This window comes from Pelecanus crispus, chromosome 3, assembly GCF_030463565.1.
Source record: "Pelecanus crispus isolate bPelCri1 chromosome 3, bPelCri1.pri, whole genome shotgun sequence".
Classification (NCBI taxonomy): domain Eukaryota; kingdom Metazoa; phylum Chordata; class Aves; order Pelecaniformes; family Pelecanidae; genus Pelecanus; species Pelecanus crispus.
Genome location: NC_134645.1, coordinates 3,260,101 through 3,282,474, shown reverse-complemented (window position 1 = coordinate 3,282,474; position 22,374 = coordinate 3,260,101). Strand labels below are relative to the sequence as shown.

Sequence of the window (22,374 nt, the reverse complement as noted above, 5' to 3'; positions counted from 1 at the left end):
CGATAATATTTGAGGCGAGTTAGTCAACTAGTAAAATCCTCTGATTAAAGAGTCAGAATTTGAGAACTTAAATAAGAGTGCTATGAGGGTTTTCCGCTACGTAGAAAAGGAAACTACTGAAGTAAGTTTCTACCAGGAAAACAACAGGGGTCACAAAGGGAGACTGTCATTTCCCAACACTATATGCACACCGCTGCAGTACTCAGTGCACTGCTTTACTACCAAACCACAGAAAAAACTGGAGTGGCAGTTTGCTAATTGTATGACCGGGCAACTACGCACAAACTTTCAGTGTTTGTGGCAAACATCTAGTTTGCATACATTTAGTTTAGGCTTACTTTGTGGTGGTGTGGGGTTTGGTTTTGGGTTTGTGGTTTTTTTTTTTTTTTTTTAAACTCTTGTTTTTAGAAAAGCTGATCTTTCTTTCACAGTGTGCTGTGACTGTTCTAAGGTAACACCAAAAACCTCACCTTTTGGGGGCGGTCAGGCTCCGGAGTCATAGTGTAAAATTCATTTGGCTTTTCTTCGGCCTGGAATTGCCAGCGTGTTACCCGAGCATGGGCCCTGCTTAGGCAGTTACGTTCTTCCTCTTTCACCTTGTTTTGCTTCTGTTGCACTGGTTTTGGTGAAGACTTCGGTAAGTGAACCTGTTGATGTACATACAGTCATTCGGTATGCTGAAAAGAATTCAGTAACATTCAAAATTATCACGGGTACCGTTCCAATACTTGGACCTGTCAGGTTTGGGACAGGTAAGGGGAGTGCCCTGTTTGCACCAATTCCCTGGGCTTACAAGAAACTTTGAGTTTTACGTTTGGAATGATACAAGCCAGCAAGCATATGCCAACTTCTGGAGTTTGTGACGTAGCTCCTGCCTTTTTTAAGCACTTTTCTCCCTTGCCCATCCCAAAAGGCGGACACTGAGCTAACGGAGCAGACGCGCTCCCAGGAGATACTGTGCGTTACTGTAGTGCCCAAATCCTCACCTGCTGAGGCTCTGTTTGGTGAAGCATCCTGTTTAATTTACTTGGCTTTTCTTCCTCCTGGAGTTGTTTGCCTGTTACCCCAGTACAGGCTTTGTTTTGACAGATGTATTCTTCACCTTCCATCTTTTTTTGCTTCTGCTGAACTGGTTTTGGCACAGGCTTCGGTAAGCAAACCTGTTGATGCAGAGTGAACAATTTTGTACAGTAAAAAAGAGTCAGTATTTCAAAGAGAAAAATGTTCTATCTTCAGTACCAAGAACACAGAACGAGCGTGAGCTTTCATCTTTCTCAAAAGAATTGTTTTCAGCATTTTTAATTATCAATAGATGTCTTCTTCAAACAGCCTAAAGTTAGAGCTATGCTGTATTTGGGAAGTATGCTATAAAAGAAGCTTGAGGTGTACATCTCAAAACATTCACTAATAACCCTGATTGGGAATGGTGCCAGTAAGTCACCGCTCGCTCCATTAAAAAGTAGAGCCGAATGCATTTTGTATCGCTGGATCGAGTCAAATGCAAAACTCTCTAAAATAAGAGAATCACTAAGTCTTCTGACTCGGGTAATCTAATTTAAGAGTCAAGTCTTACGTTCTTTTACAGTCTTCTAAAATGGAAATGGGGAACACGCAGTGAATAGTTGCAGGAGTTAATGCAAGTTTTTTCCGGTGCTGCTCTAAGCACTAAGTATCAAATGATGTCTGGTTTTGGCTTTTGTAACTGGGAAGACAAATGTAGCCAAAACACAGGCTGTATGCCACATGCCTTTGGTACTTCTGGCACGCTAATAACTCTGTGACTGTAATGTTTGCATATGGTCCTCTATGCAGCAGCTGTATCTGAATATAGCGGCTGAGAAAGAAATAACGGGCTGCTTTTCTATACTGCAAATTAAATACATAGAGGAGATAGGAATTGCACAGCATAAATACCGTTGGAAGGACCAGTAGGCACTTTGTATATTGTTTAATCCAAAACACCTTTTAAGAATATAATCCATAGTTCTGCTCTGAGAAAATTATTAACGTTTAGAAATATAAAGGTGTATCTGTTCTGAATAACACCTGGAGCTAGTTTCAAACAGTCTACCCCAGGACAAAGCACTGTAGCTATGCCTGAGAAGCGGAGTTACACAGGTGGGGCTCCGTGCCACGCTGACAGTTACCTGGATGCAGGGGCCCAAGCTGATTTCCCTGCATCACGGCACCACGCCGCGTCACGCAGGAGCCGCTGACCTTGCTGCCAGCTACCTCCGGTACCTTCACCACGAGTACATACCTTAAATGACTACAGCACTTGTGAAAATATTTATTTTATGCCCCCAAATTATCATATTCTGCACTAATAAAAATTACAGGTTGGTATTGAAGTAACTATTTTTTTAATATGAAATCTACAAAATCTAGCAAGTAGTCAGCTGGCCTTACCAGACTTCATTCGGCCCTAATGCTAGCCCTATCACCACAGGTGAAAAAGCTGGAAATACCTATCCAGTGCCAAAAACTGCAGTAAACAAATTTGAGAATTAACACAATTAATATTTTATCACCTATGTTTGGTGTGGAATTGAAACAAAGAACCAGGATGTAGCCACTGTTACACTTTTTATGTCAGCTCAAGATGAGATTCATGTACTACAGAGGGAGCTGCATCTTAAAATTCATGTTCTGTAGCAATTCCTCTTCACATCATCTTCAAGGAGCTAGTGTACGGGATGCCCATACTGGTACTTACAGGTGTTTACTGGTGTTCAGAAGGGAATTAGCCCAAGATCACCTCTTTCCTGTGTACCAAACGGGTACAGGTGGAATCAGACAGGTCATCGGGAGTCAGATTCTGCTCATAAGCAAGAAGTGAGGAGACAGTGGATTGTTTGTAGTGGCTCCCACTGTTCTTAGGTTGCCTCTTTAATGGGAGAAGTGTTTGGTGAATAAAAGGAGAGGTGGAAAGGGAATGCAGAGGGCCGAGATGAAAAGAGTCAGACCTAGGATAACTACAGACAGTGCGTGAAGAGATGCAGTGGGAAGTGCCTGCCTGTCATCGAGCACTTTGTCAGGACTGTAGCACCAAGTGCACCAGGCCTTAAATATCCTCCACAGCCAATAACCACAGGCTGAAAAATCCGATTGGCTGAAAACAGCAACAGACTTGGAGAAAGTTCAGTTATCTGCTCTCTCTACTTGTATTTAAGTGCTCCTCAAGTCCTTTTAATAACCCTAGAAATGTCCTTTCTGCAGCTGTTTTGCAGTGAACGTTACAGGCAACTTGCGCAGGTAAGCGGCAGAACTGGCTGAAGAAACAGACTTAAGTAAAAAACAGGTGATCACTGGAGCAGTGCTAGCGTTCTTACTGTGCCAAGAAGCAAGGCACTCGACATGAAAAATTCCTCTGAAAAAGTGATGATAGGTGCCAAGATGTAGTAATATGCAGACACGCTCTCTCTCCGATCTTGTTTGTGGCCATCAAAACCAATTCTGCTTAGTCCTACGGCACGCGAGTGCTGATAACTGACGCTCCTCTTTCATGGATTTTTCATTGGGCTTGTGAACTTGCAAATAGCAAGTGCTACGGCAGCTTTTACAGCCTGGAAGTTCAGGATCATCTTTTATGCCAGTATACTGTCAAGTCTTAGGCCAGGCAATAAGAAGAAAATAGATTTACTATTCAATATCTGACTCAAGAAATCAAAGACTTCTGAACCAGAGATCCAACCGGATCAGCTGGAGATCAGTTAACAGCCTCCTGATATTTCAACGAAGTTCACAAAATGGGACAAACTTAAAAAAAAAAAAAAAAAAGGTCTCAAATTAGTGAGGACGAAGTGGTCACCACCACAGCAAGAGAAGTACTGTCACTGAAATAGCTTTTGGTTTTGTTAAAAGAAAAAAGGGATAAAAGCAGAAAAGTCAATAAAATTGCTAAAATAAGTAACTGTAATTACCGAGATCAAAACCCAGTGCCTTTTTATTAAACCTGAACTTTTGTTCTGCCTTCCATAGTACGTAAATAGTGCTGACAATTGGTTTGTGAGGCACTTGCTACAATAAAATGTAATTGTATCATGAGAGAAAGGTGACAATCAGGAGATCATGAAAAAATTACATATTCTCACTGGTGGTTAATTAGCCATGCAAAACCCCCTCAAACAGATATTCTCTTCTATTAGGAATGATTACTATGCAGGCCTACAGATGTCAATACCACAGTCATTCAAATACTTCTTTCCCTACTAATTGAAGGTTGTAAAGCTCTGGTGCCAAGGTTTTGCTTCCAAAGAGCTAATTTATGACTAGAAGGATATTTTATGTCTTCAGTTGCAGCAGCTACAAAACTCAGCAAATCAGAACCATCTGTGCACTGATACTTGAATCACCATTCATCTAGCAGCCTATCAGTCACATTAGTTTGCATCCTGCATTCTTGGCTCACGTACACTTGTGATGGTCCAAAGTTCACCAGAAATATTAAAAATGAATGCTACCCTGACCCTGCCTTATTGCACGCGCATCAGAGACAGAAACGGGGCTTTTGCATACGGGGAGTTTCGAGGCAGAGGTATGACGGGACTGACATTTCACAGCAAGTCCAGCAAGACTGCTAATTACCTCAATCTCCACTTATTAAAACGTGGTTTTATTAACCGTATCGTTTCAGACTTAAAAGTACAAAAGGAAAATATAACACGATAGCCGTCAGTTTTAAAATTCCCTGTTAGTGCATCACATAGCACTGCATACCAACAACACGGTTAAATCCCAGAAAAATACCTCCTCCACATTAGTGGCAGCAGGAGTATAAAGGCAAATGACAAAGAACAGTTTGAAAGCGAGAAAATGAATTAAATGCTTTCACTAATAAAGGTAACTTTGCTTTTAATCTGGAACGAAGGAAAAACCTGGCATTCAGGCTCATCTTCAAGATGTTAGTGAACAAAGTCCTTGACTTCCCCATTATCCTGAAAGTAAATCATTCTCCACAGACCTACCGCTTTGAAGTGAGAGGCTGTAGGTCAAAAGGACTCATGACAGCTCTTCCTCCTTCAGGGTTGACATCCCACTTTTTAGCAAAGCCAGGGGAAACAGGAATTAACAAACATGGTATATTTAAGGCAAAAGAACTGCTGCGTCAGTCTCATTTTGAGATCCTAAACTATTTCCTCTTCTACAAAAGAAAAGGCAACAATCAAGCAGGAGATGTCAGAAACAATCCCAGAACCGTCTGTCTTACTTGTGACACTTTAGCAGCACGGTGATTTTGCGTGCACGCTGCAGCGGAAAATTCCAGAGGGCCGTCGTAGTGAGTTCCACTTGACTCTAGTCCGTCCAGCAGGATTTTCTTGAGCACTTGATACTTTGGCTTCTCATCATAAGCTAAGCCATAAACACATGCCAAAAACTTGGCTATTTCACCTGTGGAGCATATTTTAATGTAAATTTCACTTGATGTAGACCTAGAACTTCAGAAAGAATTGAATTCTAAAACGGATGCCAATCCTACATTGCCAGACAAGATGACACAATTTCAGCTGAAGACACGCTCAAAACACAGAGCTGACAATATCTTGTCTTTTTGAGATGAGAAAAGGACAAGATAGGCTCGGATAAACGAGCTAGCCCTGAAGTGCCACGTCTTGGTATGCACGTGCACTAATTTGTACAGTACCGAAAGCTACCTAAGTATAAAAATTAATCAAAATACTTTATCGACAAGTATTGATAGTTCTGTTTAAAATAGAAGTATTTTGTATTTGATAGATCATAACACCCCTTTAGATATTTAACTACTCTCAACAACACTATTTTAATCTGCATAGATATTATACTTGGAATGCTTTGGAAAAAAAGCAACTTTTTTTTTTTTTTTTTTTTTTTTTTACTTCTAATACTTGGATAAATATTGGTTTTGAGATTACATCCTAAAACAGTCTAACAGCAGCATTAATTTGCTGTCATTATCGAGTGGTACTAGAAACAGGGAAACCCCTGAATGGGCAGAAATAACACTATTAGGAAAAACATATGGGGGGGATCAAACTTTTCTCTCAGTTAAAGACCCAAGTGTATCCTAAAACCGGAGTACTACACCAGATATTAGCATCTGGTAAAATCCCAGAAGTAAAGATTTACTAAATAGGTACACACATCAAGAATATATTTTGTAATATACGATTCATTCCAACAATTCAAATACAGAAGTGTTATGAAAAGAAGCGAATAAATCAAAAATAGATGCTGACCTTTGAAGCAAGTTTGGTGTTTTCCCTGGGTTATTTGTATTTCAGTGAAAGAAGAAACATAACGACCAGACAAACCGTCCATTCATTTGCTTTTTCAAACGCTGAATACTAAGCCATAAACCTTTTGTAGACACTTGCTTACTATTTCCATACTAACAACTACTTCTGTTTTTAAGACAGTCACTGCTTCCTAACACCTTGGGTTACACATGGCTAAGATCCCTTATGTCGCTCTGTGGCATACATCGCAGACGAGACTGATCAAGATTTTTGTACTACCACACACCGGGGTTGAAAATTTAGCCCTCAATGTCTATATCATCTACTTAGTACTTGTTTATGGGATAATGCAGGAAAGCAGCAGAAGAAAAAGAGTTCCTGCAATAAAAGCATTAAGTATCCTGCGTCAGTAAGCATCAAGAATCATTTATGGCAAGTGACCAGCATTCGACAGCATCCAAAAATTTACCTTCTCTCTTTGTGGTAAACAAGCCTTTGAGCTAAAAATGCTGAAAATATAATAAACTTGTACATGAAGGGCCTGATCCAGTTCCACTGAAGTCAGAAATATTAGTTCAATTAAACTGCACCCTGAATTAATGAGTGTGACATACAATCTAACAACGAGCATGACATAACTGCTATGTTGTCAGCTAAACACAGATCCTGCAGGCTGAATTCTGTCAGGCAGGTAGCCTAAGAGTGGTTCATGCAGGCTGGATTTCAAGGAGTCGATTCAAGGATGACTTCCGCTTGCACGCTACAGTTTGCCCTAAGACTGGTGATACTGCCTGGACTCAGGCCTGGCAAAGGCATCTACCTTAAGGCGCAAAACTTAGCGATTACATTTAAGATTTTAAATCGAAGGCTTTGTTAAATTTGTGTTACTTTTACGCTGCTTCCCCCAAATAGACCAAGACATTTCAGGATTTTTTGTAACAGACTACAGAGCTACAGGGTACATACTGCAAGCACACTTACTGCAGCTGCTTCCAGAAGAATCCCATTCCATCACTGAATCTGGGAGCTCATCCATAAGTCTGAAACAACATGAGAGTGCAACAATTTAATGTGGTTTTGGAGCAGGTGATTCTTCATTTGGGATTTAGGAAGACAGCAAGTCTCAATTCCAAAGGGAGCGGACCTCCGGGATAGCTAATGATTCACAGTACTGCTTTTAAAACAAAATCTCCTCTTAGCAGCTATATTTTTAACTCTTTGGAGACTGCTGATTTCAGCAAGACCAGGCTTACAGCTAAGACTGCACTTTAAGTTTTTCTTTGCAGATGTTTTAAGCTTTCTAGAAAGAAAAAGAAAAATCTTTTGAGCTGAAATGGCTTGTTCTGATTTCAGCTTAATGATTAATACTTGTGTTTCGGAATTTGAGAAGCAGTTCTGGTCTGCCTACTAGTCATTTAGCATCAGGTTCTTTCTGCCACGTAGCTCACGGGCAGCTGGGTGACGGCTGTCAAAATTACAAGCAGGCACGGCAGGGACAAAAGGGGAGAGGGAGGTTAAATGACCTGAAGTCCCAGGCACTTCATAAACGGAAGGGCAGGGCCACAGATGTACTTTCTATCCATCTAGAAACAGAAATAGCAAAGGACACTGGAGCTCCGAATCAATCATACCCTAAAAACGAATGAAGGAACACCAGCTCTCATCTTCGTGCAGGCATGAACCGGGGCGATCTCCCAGCACCTGTAGGAACTTGCAGCTGCACAAGCCCCCTTGCCCTCAGTAAGGGAAATCTGTTAGTTCAGCCTAGCTGTCAATACTATTAAGGGAGCCCTTTTTTTTGTTCGTTTGTTTAAAGGAGCCAGAAAGGTCCACCGATCAGTAACGGGACGTGTTCTCAAAGGCATAAAGTTGGGGTACACAGGCTAATGACCTTCAATTCAGTAATCTGTTGTTTAGCATCAGAAATAGTTTTCAATTTGGGGGAAACGAAACATTTAAACACAAATATTTGCCTGTAATCTAGCTTAAATTCTAATTCAAATGGAGTCTCTCCTCCAATTATGGCATGGCATGAACATTTCTAAATTCAAATACACCCGCAGTCCTAAATATCCCCTTAGCAATGCCCAAAGCTTTGGCACCGTTGCCTCATCGCCCCAGCATGCCTGGGAGGAAAGACGAAGAACTTGTAGCGAAGGGATGAGAGGATGAGACAAGGGGCGAACAACAGAGTTTGGGGCCCTGCTCCATCTCCTGCCTTTCAATGGCTCCCCACCTTCCAGGCCCAGCCCTTCTTCCTCCCCATCCCGCGGACTCGGCAGCAAAGGACTGCCAGGCTCAGAAGTGATTCACCTGCGCTGCTTAGCGTACTTATTAACTTAGAAGCAACTGGATACACGTATATATCCGGATGTCTATTGCTGGCCTTCGAAAATAGGCACTGAAAATTAAGACAAATAAAAGGGGATGACCCGGGCTAGTTACCTAATCCCAAGAAAGGAATTCATTAGACAAACAGGTTATTTCTGATACATGGAATCTGTACCACTTTCCATGTGTTTCCTCTAAGCATCCGTTTGCTTGGCATCCTGAAAACGCTAGCGATCTAAGGGTTAACCGCAAGGGAAGAATTAGCGAAGCAGCTTGATTGATTAAATTGATTTAACATTGAATTGTATAAGTGTTACCTTGCAGGGGGTTGCGTAATGATCAGAACTTCTAAAGGAGAAATATTAAACATAACATACGATGTCAACATTTACAGATGCAATCTGTATTATCCGCAGTCTGCAGGCTAACCTTTTTCTCTGCTGAGAGCAGATGCCACACTGAATTTGCAGATTGATTTCTGTGGATCAGCTATCCCTATTGTGTACCTCTGTTGTGACTTGCCCTACTTAAAAGTTTGCTGCCTTCTCCAATTGTGATGTTACATTTATGGGTAACTGCTCTTCTGTATAGCCTTCTACAGGCTACACTGTACCACATGCAATTAACTCTCTCAAGTCCCAACTGTGAAAGCAGAGAAAGAAAACACTAATACACTCTGTTGCTCTACTAAGCTCTAAATGAGTCATGCTGGGAAAAAGGAAAGATTTTAATCAAGTTCTTTAGCATTTTGGTATTTAATTGTTTGTAACCGCAGTAGGCTTATATAACATTAAAAACCTACATAAAAACATCTGAAAAATAGGATCATATACAAAGTAACATAAATTAAATGCACATGTGGAAAAACTTCCAAGAGATGTTTGTACCATAGTGTCTACAAAGCACCCAAGAAGTTTAATGGATACACACAACAACCTTTTGTATGCACAAAAAGGCCTGCACTAATTCACAAATGTTTTCTTTAAGAAAGAGTACTACAAAAATGCACAGCAGACAAAAATGACTGTGTACTGTGCATTTGAATTTATCCTATCTCTACAGCAGCACATACATAAACATGCAGACGGGGGTATACATGCACACAGAGTACACGTTTTTAACTGCTTCTAACATCTCTCAATTAAGGAAAATTGGTTTAGGTTTTTCGTAAGGTGCTATTCTACAGGATGGAAAGCTGTCTTTTCCAGACCTGTTTTGTTAAGTGATGAGTACGTTGCAGGGTTCTAGGGTGGTGTGCACATGTGTACGTGTGTATGTCGTTTTATTTTTACTTTGTTTTTGCAGTCTGGACAGCTACAGGGTTCTTCAGGTTCTGTTCCCAGGGTAGCTTCCCACATAACCATTGCAGCATGCAGTATCCAAGGATTTCAAGGTCACCTCGTCTGGATGGGGCTAAAATGAGGGGAGAAGAGGGGGAAGGGGGGGGGGGGGAAAAAAAGGGGGGGGGGAGGGAGGGAGAAGAGGAAAAAAAAAAAAAAGATGAAGAATAAGAACCTCTTCTTAGGAAATAGAAAAGACTTTGATTGAACTAGTGTTGATGAAATATGAAAAAGCCAAATGGGCAAAGTGTTTTGTTTATTCAGCTGTATCAGACCTAAAACACCCCGGCATTTGGCCCCAGTCCACAGACAGGCAGTGACTTGTTACTGTTGAAGTAAGGGTCAGTTTCCTCACCTCCTCCAACTTCATCCTTCCTCAGTCTGGCCTGTCACATGGACTTGATCCCCATGGCCTCTGACATGATCCAGACAGCCCATAACTGAGTACCAACACTTTCTCAAAGAGCCAAGCAGTAAAACAAAGAAATAAATGTCTGCTGCTAAATTGCTAACACATGTTCCAGGAAGTCCATGGGGTCCACATTGGTCATGCAGGGACCCTGTGAGTGCAGACTAAACACTGATGGCCTTTCCTGTTCTCCTACAGAGCTATTTGAACTTGGAAGATATGACAAAACTGCCATCTAGTGTACATTTCCACACCAAAGTTGTCTGCTTACAAGTACCGTGAACCGATTGTTTGGAGAGTCGGAGCACACGCTAAAATACACTTGCTGTTTAGCAAGTCCTGTGTAAACTTACCGCTACTGCTTCCAAAACCAAAGTTATTTCAGGAACAACTTCCTCTCACCCTGCACACCCCGAACAGATACATGAACTACAGAGTACAAATACAGTAGATATAGTTCAATCAAAAATTAACCCCATCCCCAAACATCATCTATGCAGAAAACCAGGTAACTGAAGTCAATCTATAGATTGACTTTTCCAAGAGAAGGGGGGGGGGGGGGGGGAAGAGTGCAATACTAATAGAATTGCTATTGCTTGGTGCTATTCAGAGGAAATAATCAAACTTGAAAAAACTGAACAAGCAGGACTGCTGCAATATTTCTTTGTACACATTTGACTTGCAGCCTACAGTTTGCAAGTCAAGACCACATGGAATCTGCAAAAACAGAAAATTAATTGTGATTAAAGACAGATGTAAAGTTAAATTTATGCTTTTCCAAAATCAATTTGAACTTTCCAGGAATGAAAGACTTCGGATTTGTTCAGTACTTTTTGTCTAGCGTAAAGACTAGTAGTTGAGCATAGTGCTGTTAATCCAGCTGTAAACAGATATCGTATTTTATGGGCCTTCATTAAATAAATTCCAGAAAGTCACTCAGCAAACATCTTTTAATTTAAAAAGTCATCTGCTAAAAGCTACGGTGCCAACACATCATAACTGTTTCTTGTTACCGTACACACATTATTGTAAAAGCAGAAGATTAGTTCTTATACATTCTCTATCTTAACTGCTATTAGACTATGGGATTATTAAAGGCCCTTCAATCTAACAGAATGCTACGCTATCCCTTGGGTGTCGTTTATTTTCTGCACTGGATTCAGCAACGTCCTAATGCAAGACTTGGCTCTCATATTAAAACAAAAACACAATCTCTACCACTTGCTGTTCTGTAGTGATTTCTTCAGCCATAAATCTCCTGTTAACTGTGGAACAATTCCATTCATACGCATGTGTTCACAACTCCTTTTTCCATTATGGCAATTCCAGATTATAACCATATAAGCCAGCATTTTTGATTACAGATTCTCTAATTTTCACACAATGCTTTTCTGGCACCTGTTTGTATAAGATGGGCTACCAAAAGTGGCCTTTTATGAAAAATTGTCAAAATTACAATGGACCACTTTTTTCCACCGAGGGGACTAATTGATAGGAATCTGTAAATAATGCTGAGTCAATTAGATTTCAGAGGCTAACCTGAGATAACTCGTTTTCTGACAAAACAGGCCCCAGAGAATAAAGTTTACTTCACAGTTAAGAGTTTGGCCATGACTAATTACCTTCTCACTCACGTGTAGATCTTGGAAGATCTGCCATTTCCTGACTAACACTAGGGCAAAGCCATCACAAACAGGGAGATGTGTGCAAGTAAGACTTTGCTAATACCTTCCTAAAGCCACAGTAGTCAGCTAGTGTGGGGGAAAAAAAAAGGACATGTAACTAAGCCACACATCACTAAAAAATAAAAAGGGAAATGTTTTACAGAGAGATGGTAAACTCATGTATCGCCTTATCTCCCAGGTCACTGCAAGTGTCACTACATGAAGAGGTTTACATGTGTTTTTCATAGAACCACATGAAAATGTCAACGTTTGATTATTTGACTGTACTAGCTTATTCTTTTTCTCTGCTCCTTTGTCAGCTCGGTATCAGAGATGCTAACTTCCTCAACTTTTTAAATCATCTAGAACCTTATAAAAGAAGTATTCAGCTATCTAATCTTTAATGAACTAATATTACCTATGAACAATGGAAGAATTAGATTTGCACCCCAAATAAAGCACTAATACATACATTTCAACTATAAGTTTACTTGAAAAAAATAAATCTGCTAATATAATTGGGGATTAAAAGAATCTCGATAAACATCAACTGAGAGAAGTCAATCTGGCTTCATTTTAAATGCAATAGCCATGCAAAAATAAAACGATTCTGCTTGATAACTTGTCACTGTTACAAGAGTATCTATTCAAAATAGTACTTATTTAAATCAAATTCTCTTACTTCTCTGTAGACTAAAACCTTTTTGGGTCATTTTCCCCCCCTTCTTTTTTAATACATATTTGATTTCTGCTTTTCTATCGAGGAGGAATTTTTTTATTATTATTTTAGTCTCATATGAAATACTATTTAATGGGAACATGTTGGCGATATTTTATTTCACAATATTTTTATAGTTTAATTTCTGTAATTTGAAGATTTAAGGCCCAATTCTGTCCTCACTCCTGCCAAGATAAATCAGGAACAACTCCACTGAAGTTAATGAATTAACAAGCATGTCACTGAAATCAGAGTCAGGCCAAAAGAAGTTTTATATACACCACAAACATACACTCCACATGCAGGCACAGGGTTCAAATGATAACTCAGAATAACATAACTGAAGCAATTAATCCTGAGAAGAAAATATACTGTGTATCTCTGTATACTGGATTTGGCAGCTACCTGAGCCCTGATTTATATTCAGATTACTATTTCAAAATAGATCATAAATGATATCACACCAGCCACAATATGCTCTCAAAACTACACCGCTCCCAAGAACTCATCTGAAACCCATGTAAAAATGGGATTTTTCCTCTATAGCCCTTAGTAAGCTAACTTTCTCAAGCCTTTTGTAAAGAACTGGGAGGCTAACGAGTGACAGATGAAATGTTCTTCTATTACTTTTAATTAGCACTGTTACATTATAATTTCACCATTAGTGTTTCTTTAGATTGGAAGCTTTTCATAAAAAGGATCATTCTAGTTGCTCACATTGCAGCTACATGCAGTGGAACCTCCAATTCTCACTGGCATTACAGCATACAAATTCACGTTAATTCACAAACAAACGTAACTCGGACCATAGCCATTAATCCAAAAGCCCATGAAGGAAAGGAGCGTTAACATGACCATGGAGAAATATAATTACATTAAAAATGTATCATCACAATGTTTTAATAAATGAACTCAAAGTGATGTAACTTTTTAACTCAAGGTTGAGATGATTAAAAAAAAAAAAAAAAACAACCCAGACAAATACAAGACTTGTCAAAAACCAGTGCCTATATTAGGAGCAGGAGAAAGGAAAACACCCAAAAAAGCTTATAATGAAGTATTGCTTCCCCAAGGTACTGGTCAGTCTGAGGAGTTCACTGCAGCAGCGCAGTGACTAACAGAGTAGAGTGGGTGGCTACAGGGAAAAGGTTGGATAAATATAGTTAAAATCTTAAAAGTTCAATAAATTTTAATGCTTGGAGCCCATTCTGTACAGAGTTATCCAGTCTCAAGCAGGGCAACTGCCAGCAGGGGCTGGGAACAATCTCTCCTCCCCTCATGTACAGTTCTGCACCGTTAGCTTGGCACGCTGCCGAAGTACTCGCTGACAATAACCACCAGCACGGAATGCTGGAAAGAAAAATAAACCCAGCGCAAACATGGTGTCACCACAACGGGACTACAACTCTTCCAGAGAACTCAGTCTGGGACATGGCAATGAGCGACTTTTCCCATGCCAGCTATGGTCTCTCTGTCCCGCTTTTGGCTGGGATAGAGTTAATTTGCTTCCTCGCAGCTGGCTTTAGATATTGCTGAATGAGAAAAGTAGCCAGTACTTTATCTGGCTTAGGATCTCTCCTAAACTCGGGGTCCTATGGCTATACGCTCAGCTGGTCACACGAAACCTACCGCAGAGCGGGCAGGAGTTCCCGCAGTTGTTCACAGGGGGGATACAACCGTGACTCCCCAGCGCTGACCTCGCCTGGGGCGGTCACAGAGGTGCCTGCTGACAGTATCAGCCTCACAGTCCGGAGGGCTCACGTCCTCTCAAAAGCAGCAAAGCTAGTGACCAGCCCATACATCAGCCCTGTCCTGCGAGTCATGGGCTGCAGTCCCAGCACAGTAGTCAGATATCTCGCTTCAAGACCCACAAAAGCAGCCACACTACTGCTGCTGTCCTGCCGTGGCCAAGCTCATGAGCACACCATGAGTCACGAGGTCTTGCAGGCCAGAAGTTCCCAAACTGTGATCCTCAAATCTCTCCAAAATAGCAGAGCTGTCCTAGATGATCTCAACAGCCTAATGTGCAGACATGAGCACAGCAACCCCCGAACAAGCACGTGTCCACTGACCAGCAAGACCTAACTACAGAGCCTCCTTCTTTTCGCACTTGCTCTGCTGCATTTGTACTAGAAGAGTGCAGCCAGCAGCAGGATGCTCCTCTAAACGTGGACAGAGAGTGAATAATGATCAGGACTGGCGGGATGTGCTAAAAGGAAGAGGGCTGGGGTCCTGATTTGGTGGGGAGAAGCTTATGTAGTGGGAAGGCTGGAAGATGCAAGGGAACTTCACCACAAGATCTGAGTGGGAGATGAAATGGTGGTGGCAAGAGGTGCAGGTACCCGGTTGGAAGTAAAAAGTTCCAAGCTTGCAGTAAAGGAGAACATGTGGCAGGAGAGTGGGGACAGGAAGAAGTTTTACTCTTCTTTCACATCTGTGTGGCAGGGAAAAAAAAAAAAAAAAAAAAAAAATCACAAAAGTAAGGGGCTGACAAGCAGCTGTCAGATTCACCAACTTTTTGAATTCCTGGTGTAGAGAATGAGAGCCAAAATTAAACAGCCAATTCACAGCCACACTCATCAGTTGTGCTAGAAAGTTGTGATGCTCATCATCTTATTTTTGCTGCTTCTGGACATCCTTGGCAGGACAGATTAAGCTTACAGAGGTGGTTATAGGAACCTATTCAATCTCCTTGCTAAAGCCTGACTCTTCTTTTGCTTACAATGACCTCCTGCTCCCTCTTCTGCTGGGCACACATTTCTAATCCAACACTCAGAAATGAAAACATGCTTTTATTTATTTCACACTGCAAAGTTCCACCCATTTTTCACCAGACTGGTTATATTTTCCTTTTATTTTTAGGATTTACAGTTTGCCCTGCACACAGTCTTTGGGAAACTCATACCAAACAGCAGCAAATCAATAATTCATTTGACCGACAAAAAAAAATCCAGCAGGCTCCCTGTGACTCCTAACTATACATGGACAGACGCCAAATAAACCTCTTGATCCAGAGCCATTTAGAGCTCTGTTCTCTGGAAGCCATGCAGGCTCAGAAAGAACGTATTTCCAGGCATAGGTGTTTATATTCTTGCACATCCTTCCTCACAAAATGAACCCTGCATATATTCCAGTCAAGCCCTGCGCGTAAAAGAAAAGGAAAAATGGACAAGCATCGAACTATGTTTTTAATATCAAACAGCAACAGTTCTGTCAGACCAGTGAGGAAAATAAGAACAAGAACTGCAGAGCTTTCCCTACAATCAGCCCGATGCCTGCATTGCCCTGCACAAATACAGTGTACAAGCATTCGGACGGACCTCAAGGAGCACATGTTGCAATAACCCAACGTGAGGGGCACAAAGAGCTGGCTGAAATATGGCATCAGACAGAGCTGCAGCTGCCTTCCCCAACACAGCAGGTGAAAATAAACAAACACACTTTTGCTCGATGAATCTAGCTCAGACAAAACTTATTCACCAGCTACAAAAAAGTGACAGTGGGCCTAATTGAGGCAAATGTCATCAGACATTCTACTTATCCTTAAGCTTGTCAAAAGTCACCACTACTGTCTTAAGCTGCTTTTACTATTCCAGACGTAGACATAAGTTCCGCAAGGATTTCGGTAGGCCCTCTACCCAACGTGAGAGATGGCAAAACTGCTAATAGCTACTGTGAAATGTTGTTAAAAGGAAGAGGAGAGTTATCTTGAAAGCTATGGCAAACACAAATATATGCTGGAGGGAATTCAACACAGACAGTTCATACTCTTATGTTCATCAATGATAGCAAATTAAAACTGGTCTTACGCACTCAATGCACAGGACTGGAGTATTTAAAAAAAACTCGATATGTTAAGCGCAGTATATCTCCAGAGAAATTAGGTATTGACTGCATGCCTCAGTGAGTAGAAAATCTACAAAAATCCATAGGAGGCATTGATCCAAATATTACTTTTTAACACTAACTATGTAACAATTTTTTAAATGTACACTGCGTGCAGATATAATTCTCTTTAATTATCAATCAACGAACGAAAAGGTAATACTGTTTATACAGTATGGTATTTAAAAATGAATACAATGAATACACTGAAATACTACGCTAAAACTAAGAATACAGTTGTGCCATACAAAATTTGCATCAGATTAGAAAGGTTTTAAATTTAAAAGCCCCACGTGCTGGTTGCAATGACATCTAGCCACCAAATACAGGACTGCTGATGGTGTGGGTCAGATCCTGTGGCAAAGCCCAACTCGGACCCTGACTTGGTTCAAAGTGAACTCTAGACAGAGGTAGGGGACGTACCTGAGGTTGCGGGGAACACCTGCAAACACCCGACAAGTCTGGAAGCCCCCAGGCAGCACCAAGCACAGGAGAGCCAGCCTGTGGGGCCCACACGCACCCTGGGCGGAGCACAGGTGAGCCGTGCAAAACCGAAGACAAAACCAGCATGAAGAGCCGAGACACGAGGCAGGGCAGCTGCTCCCAGCCTTTTCCAGCTCAGGGGGAAGTCCTCTTCAGTTCCAGCATAAAGTCAAAGCCACCAGCACCATCGGTGTACGCCTGCACACGCTAAAGTAACTTGTTTGAAGGCAGTGATTTGCCATCAGCTGCCACAAGAGCGGCACGTCCAACTCAGCCCTTACCAAAGGCTGTCAGAAGAATACGGACTAATTCTACCACCCAAAAGTGCTACCATGCAGTGGCTGCTGGTAGGAAACTTTCTGGATCTCGGTGGACTGCATAACCTCCACACCTGATGAACTCCACGGAGAGCTTGGGGAATAAATAGGCATGCAGCTGGGTTAATCTCTCAATTCAACTAGGGAAACATCAGTGTTGATTTGAATTAGTGGGAAATTGTTGCATTTGATTGGCTTTATGCAAAGAGGTTATCAACTTTAAGCGTTGCCAAAAGGCACTTTTGAAAGCAACAAATTCATTATTTTCTTTTAAGTTTCGGCATGTACCTCAAATTGCTGTGTATCTTCAGGTAGGTACTTTGTGAATAAAAGCAGAGCAAGTCAAAATGTTCTCATTTGTCTAGCTCAATACGGCAATGGGTACTATTCAGGGGTTTTGAGGTTTCAGATATATTTATGTTGCTACGTACACTGAGGAAACGCCCTTGGAAAGGATCTCATTTATATAAAATAACATTTAAAAATTGAAACTATCTTCCAAAAGCATTGAAATAAATATTCCACCCTGAAAAACTGGGTAACACCAGAAAGAAGGCTGTCTATGCAGTTTTAATTTGCCACCAGTGAAACAGTCTTTAAACACTTTTCAGAAGAGCACCGCACCTCACTGGGTACATGAGGCTGCACTGAGACTCAATGGCAAGTCGGGAGCACAGGACATTGTTGAGCAAAGAAGCCCTCTGCCCCAACTGTTGGAAGTCTTTTAGTATCCCGAAACATCTCTGCAAGTCTAAACCTCACAACAAGAGATGAGGGAAACCCGTCGCTGTGTTCTGCCATCCGGACCTGTGCAATCTCTGACAAAAGTCACTGCAGATGCGTATTTTCCCTGGGATATTGAGAGACCTGCTGCAAATGGGAAACTCTGGTAATTTGACCTTAAAGGATTCAGACTGTTACAAGGTCAGAGCTGAGGCATTCAATGTGAATAGTTTGGATTCTCTGCAACATACCAGATATCACATCACACTCTGCAGGCTTTTCTGGCAGGAGCATCAGAAAAATCTGCACATTTTCTGTTTGTAGCTATTAACAAGCAAAAAAATTTCAAGTGTAAGATGGGGGTAAGCTCCCTCAAGCTATCTTTCTGAATATTTTGTTTTCTGGAGTCCTCTGCTTTTCACCAATTCCGACTGGCTTTAGCTACTTGAGGGGGTAATCTAAGCCACAGATTGCAAAAGACAACTTAGCTCACACTTGCATGTGCACACCCTTTGCCATCCAAGTCTGTAAAACTTCCCTACTCTTTCAAATAAAAGGAATTATCTGTCCTGTAATCCCATACGCATCAACAGACACCCGTCCACCAGACAAACTAGCTGCTGTAACTATCTAACTGCCAAATCCCAAATACTCCAGCTACCACCTATTCTTCAAACAGCATCCACATCAAATACTAGTACACAGCCACATCACTTGCATGACCAGGAAAAACAGCCGGAGTCAGATTTCCAGAAAATGCACTGTATGCTTGGGAGGGCTAGAAGAGTCTGAAACAGATGCCCTCTTCACCGCAAAATATTTTTAGCAGGTGAAATTGTGCAATTGTCTTAGCAGCAAATACTTGACAGTCTTATTTCATTTTTTCTAATGACCAGAGTTAAACGACTGCAGGTTTTAACAGTGCCGGCAAATTATCAAGACCCTCTACATTACATGGTCAATGGTCCTTTTAATAGAAAAAGCAATAATATACAGTTGTTTGTGCCAACTAAAACTCGTTAGAAAGTATTAGTTTAAGGTAACAGTTCAGCAGCTATTAACAAGCACAGATTTCTACAGTTATCGCTTGTGACACTATGATCCTAGCAAAGCTGGCAGCAGAAAACCATTCCTTTTGTTTTAGAAGATCTTGGGGGTGAGGAGGGAGGGAATAGGGGAAAGAAAAGTTAACAAAAACACTGTTTCGTAGCAAGAGTCAAAGTTTTTCAATAATCACCATTTTTTTCACTAGCATAACATTAGAATTGACTTTTTGTCTTGCTGACATAGCAACTAAGAAAGTTGCGTTGCATTGACCATATTGATTGTGAACAATGCAGCCATCAGTGGGACTTTGCACCATATATTTTCGATATTGACCTCCCATTCCCTTTTCCATGGCTCTATGGGTCTGCTATTGGATTTGGACTGCAGTGTAATAAACAGCTAAGGTTTAATTAATGGTAAATGAATACAAGACATAGGTTATGACTTTAACTAATTAGGGAATTGTTGAATTAAGTCTGCCTTGGAATGCAAGGCAGTACAATCAATATCCAATAAAAGGACTATGTATGTAATTTACCTGCAAATGTGTTTCCAATACCATCAAAGTGAGTTTAAATAAGTAAGATATATGAAAGGCTACTGGAAAAAGATTTCAAAAAGTTAACACTTTATGGCTTCAAAACAGGTTTTTCTCCTTGCAGAAGGAATGTCATCTTGAAATATCTTCTCATAACACAGATGGTGACACTCAGACACAGCTCTCCCTAAAGGACAGTGCAGACTGGAAACATTTTTCCTTGACAATGCAACATTAGCAAATACTGCCTCTGCCTCTACAGAGCATAGCAAACACAAACCAGTACTCCCAACATGAACCAATTAAGTTTAATGGCAAGCTCTTCGCAGGGCGTCTCGGTCCGCCTTCCAGCGCCATATGTGCAGCAGCTTTTCGGTTTTAATCGTGCTGCCCCCTTCCCCCGCCAGCCCTGGAGAAGCGTTCCCAGGTACAAGAAGAGGTCACCACACGAGGGTCTGATCAACCCTGAGCAATCCCCAAGACTACTTCTATTGTATACATCAGCTCACACAGCCTGATTATTCATTCTGTAATCACTCTTCTGAAATAAAAAAAAAAGAAACCTACCTACTCCCTTGTGGGCATCTATGCTGGTAAACTCTATTGTCCCATTATGGCCCTTCCTAGGATTTTCCTGATACTGTTTGTGGTTCCCATTGGGACAATATCTGTAGGAAAGTCCATAATCTGCAAGATAAACCTGGAAGACATGAACAGACAAATGAATAATGCTTTTGTCCTTTGAAAGTATAACCTTTATAATTAAGTCTTAAGAAACTGATAGGTTAAGGACAGCCTTAGATCTAAATTTTATTAAACCAAATGGTGCCTCAGGATAAAATATGTACAACTGGGGGCTATAACAGCTGCCCTCCCCATTTAAATCCTTCCACTACTTACTCTTATCTTATTTCAGAGTCGAGCAGAATTCCTGTCTTTTTATTTTGTTCCTAAGCTCTCTCCTCTCCAGGTGGGCATCTAGACATCATAAACTGCAATATGCCCTTTACATATCCTCACGTTGCTTATGGGACCCCTTCCTCTCTTTACTTAAACAAGCACATACACACCCCTGTTCAAATTTTCCAACAGCTGAGACTGTACAATTTCATAACAGCACTGCAACTCAAAAGCCAGAGGAAGCGAGATGCAGCAGCTTCCCCCAGTTGGACTGGATACAGGGGTGCAGCACTAACAGGGACCCTGACCACAGGGCTGCTGGGCATTGGCCTAACTGTAGTCTCATCTTTATCAATGTCACTGTCAGTAACTTCATACTGGCAACAACTATTTAAGCATAAAGTGTAAGATAAAACAAAGCAAAACAAACTGCCCACCACCACCACCCCAGAAAGCACTCTTAGTAAATCACTCCTGAATTTAAAAGAAATGTTAAAAAGGCACAGAGCCAGACTCCACTCTAAGTTACTCTGAAGCAAGTCCATGAAGCTAAATCGGTGTAAGAGAAAAAAACTTAGGCCCTACTGTGTATACTGCAGCAAGCTCGTGCCTTCTGCCACATTTACCATTCCATCCTGGCACAGGTGATTTTTCTTTTTTTCCCCAAGATGCTTCACTACAGCTACCTAAACAACCAGAGGGAGGAAGCCCCACAGTTCTGAACGACATATCTGGGAGATGCACTTGCATATTCTTGGGACTTAACCGTGAAAGTATTAACGGACTTTAAACTTAGTCTTGCTCACTTTTGTGGTATTTGAAGCTGAAAACAGAACAGCTCAGGAGAGCTGAATTTTACTTTCTGTTGTTCTGCTGCCTGTCAAGACAAACTCAAACACGCCATCTGGTTCCTACGTCTCTATTTCTCTACAGGCACAGTGCACGCAGTACTGCATCCATGTCACTTCTGCCACTCACATAATTCAGATTAAAGGGCCCAAGTCCACTCTATGAAGTTCAGATTAACATGTGCTACCCTCCAACAGGGGTGGACTTAATACATGCACATGGTCAATTACTGCAGTGCAGCTGACAAGCAGTAACTTGTTGAAAGCAAGAATTTAATCACAATCCATCCACCCCACAATACCCCATAGGTTATTTGCTCACACTGCCTTTTTCACACTCCCACCTGGCCTTTGCCCCTTACATTGACCAGTTCTCACATTAGGTAATTGCTTTTTTTATAAATATCCAAGTATAGTACTTTCACTTAAAAAAACCAAAACCGCTACAGACTGCTCTTCTATTGCCAATGGAACTGATCTCTGGGGCAAAAGCTAAACCATCTGAAGGCATATAGAGATCATTTCTACTAAATCATATTATATTATAAAGAAAAACTTTTTCTTATTTGAACTTTAGGTTTGCTTCCTCTTCAGCTAAAAAATAGTTTATACCTTCGAAGTCTAAAATAAACTCTTCCGGCACTCACTTTTAATTTAATTATGTCACTCCTGGTGGAGGAAAAACAAACAAACAAAAAACCCTCAAGAAAACGTAACGCACTATTTTGTAGCGCATTCTGTTGAACTACTGATTCCTGTTTGTGCTCCAGGCACCTTCAAATCCTGGGATGGCTCGTCTCTTGGTTTTACTGTTTCTGCTGCAGGATCTGTGCTTATTTGGAGCGTGTAAGCTGGGATGCAGCACTCATTTCCTGCAGGGTGATGGCTTTTAAGATTACCGATGATGCTTTTCACCTGACAGACTATACAAACTGCGATACAAGATTAAAGAC

General features: G+C 41.1%; 1 protein-coding gene across 1 annotated transcript in view; it reads right to left on the bottom strand.

The window, feature by feature from the left end:
- Positions 1–22,374, bottom strand: part of VRK2 (VRK serine/threonine kinase 2) — a 44,767-nt gene that overhangs the window by 2,620 nt on the left and 19,773 nt on the right. The window contains exons 7-12 of the mRNA XM_075706839.1: positions 20,241–20,373; positions 9,842–9,962; positions 7,200–7,258; positions 5,210–5,391; positions 987–1,160; positions 471–647 (exon numbers count right to left, since the gene is read on the bottom strand). Of these exons, the coding sequence (XP_075562954.1) occupies positions 471–647; positions 987–1,160; positions 5,210–5,391; positions 7,200–7,258; positions 9,842–9,962; positions 20,241–20,373 (846 nt within the window). The remainder of the gene's footprint in view (positions 1–470; positions 648–986; positions 1,161–5,209; positions 5,392–7,199; positions 7,259–9,841; positions 9,963–20,240; positions 20,374–22,374) is intronic.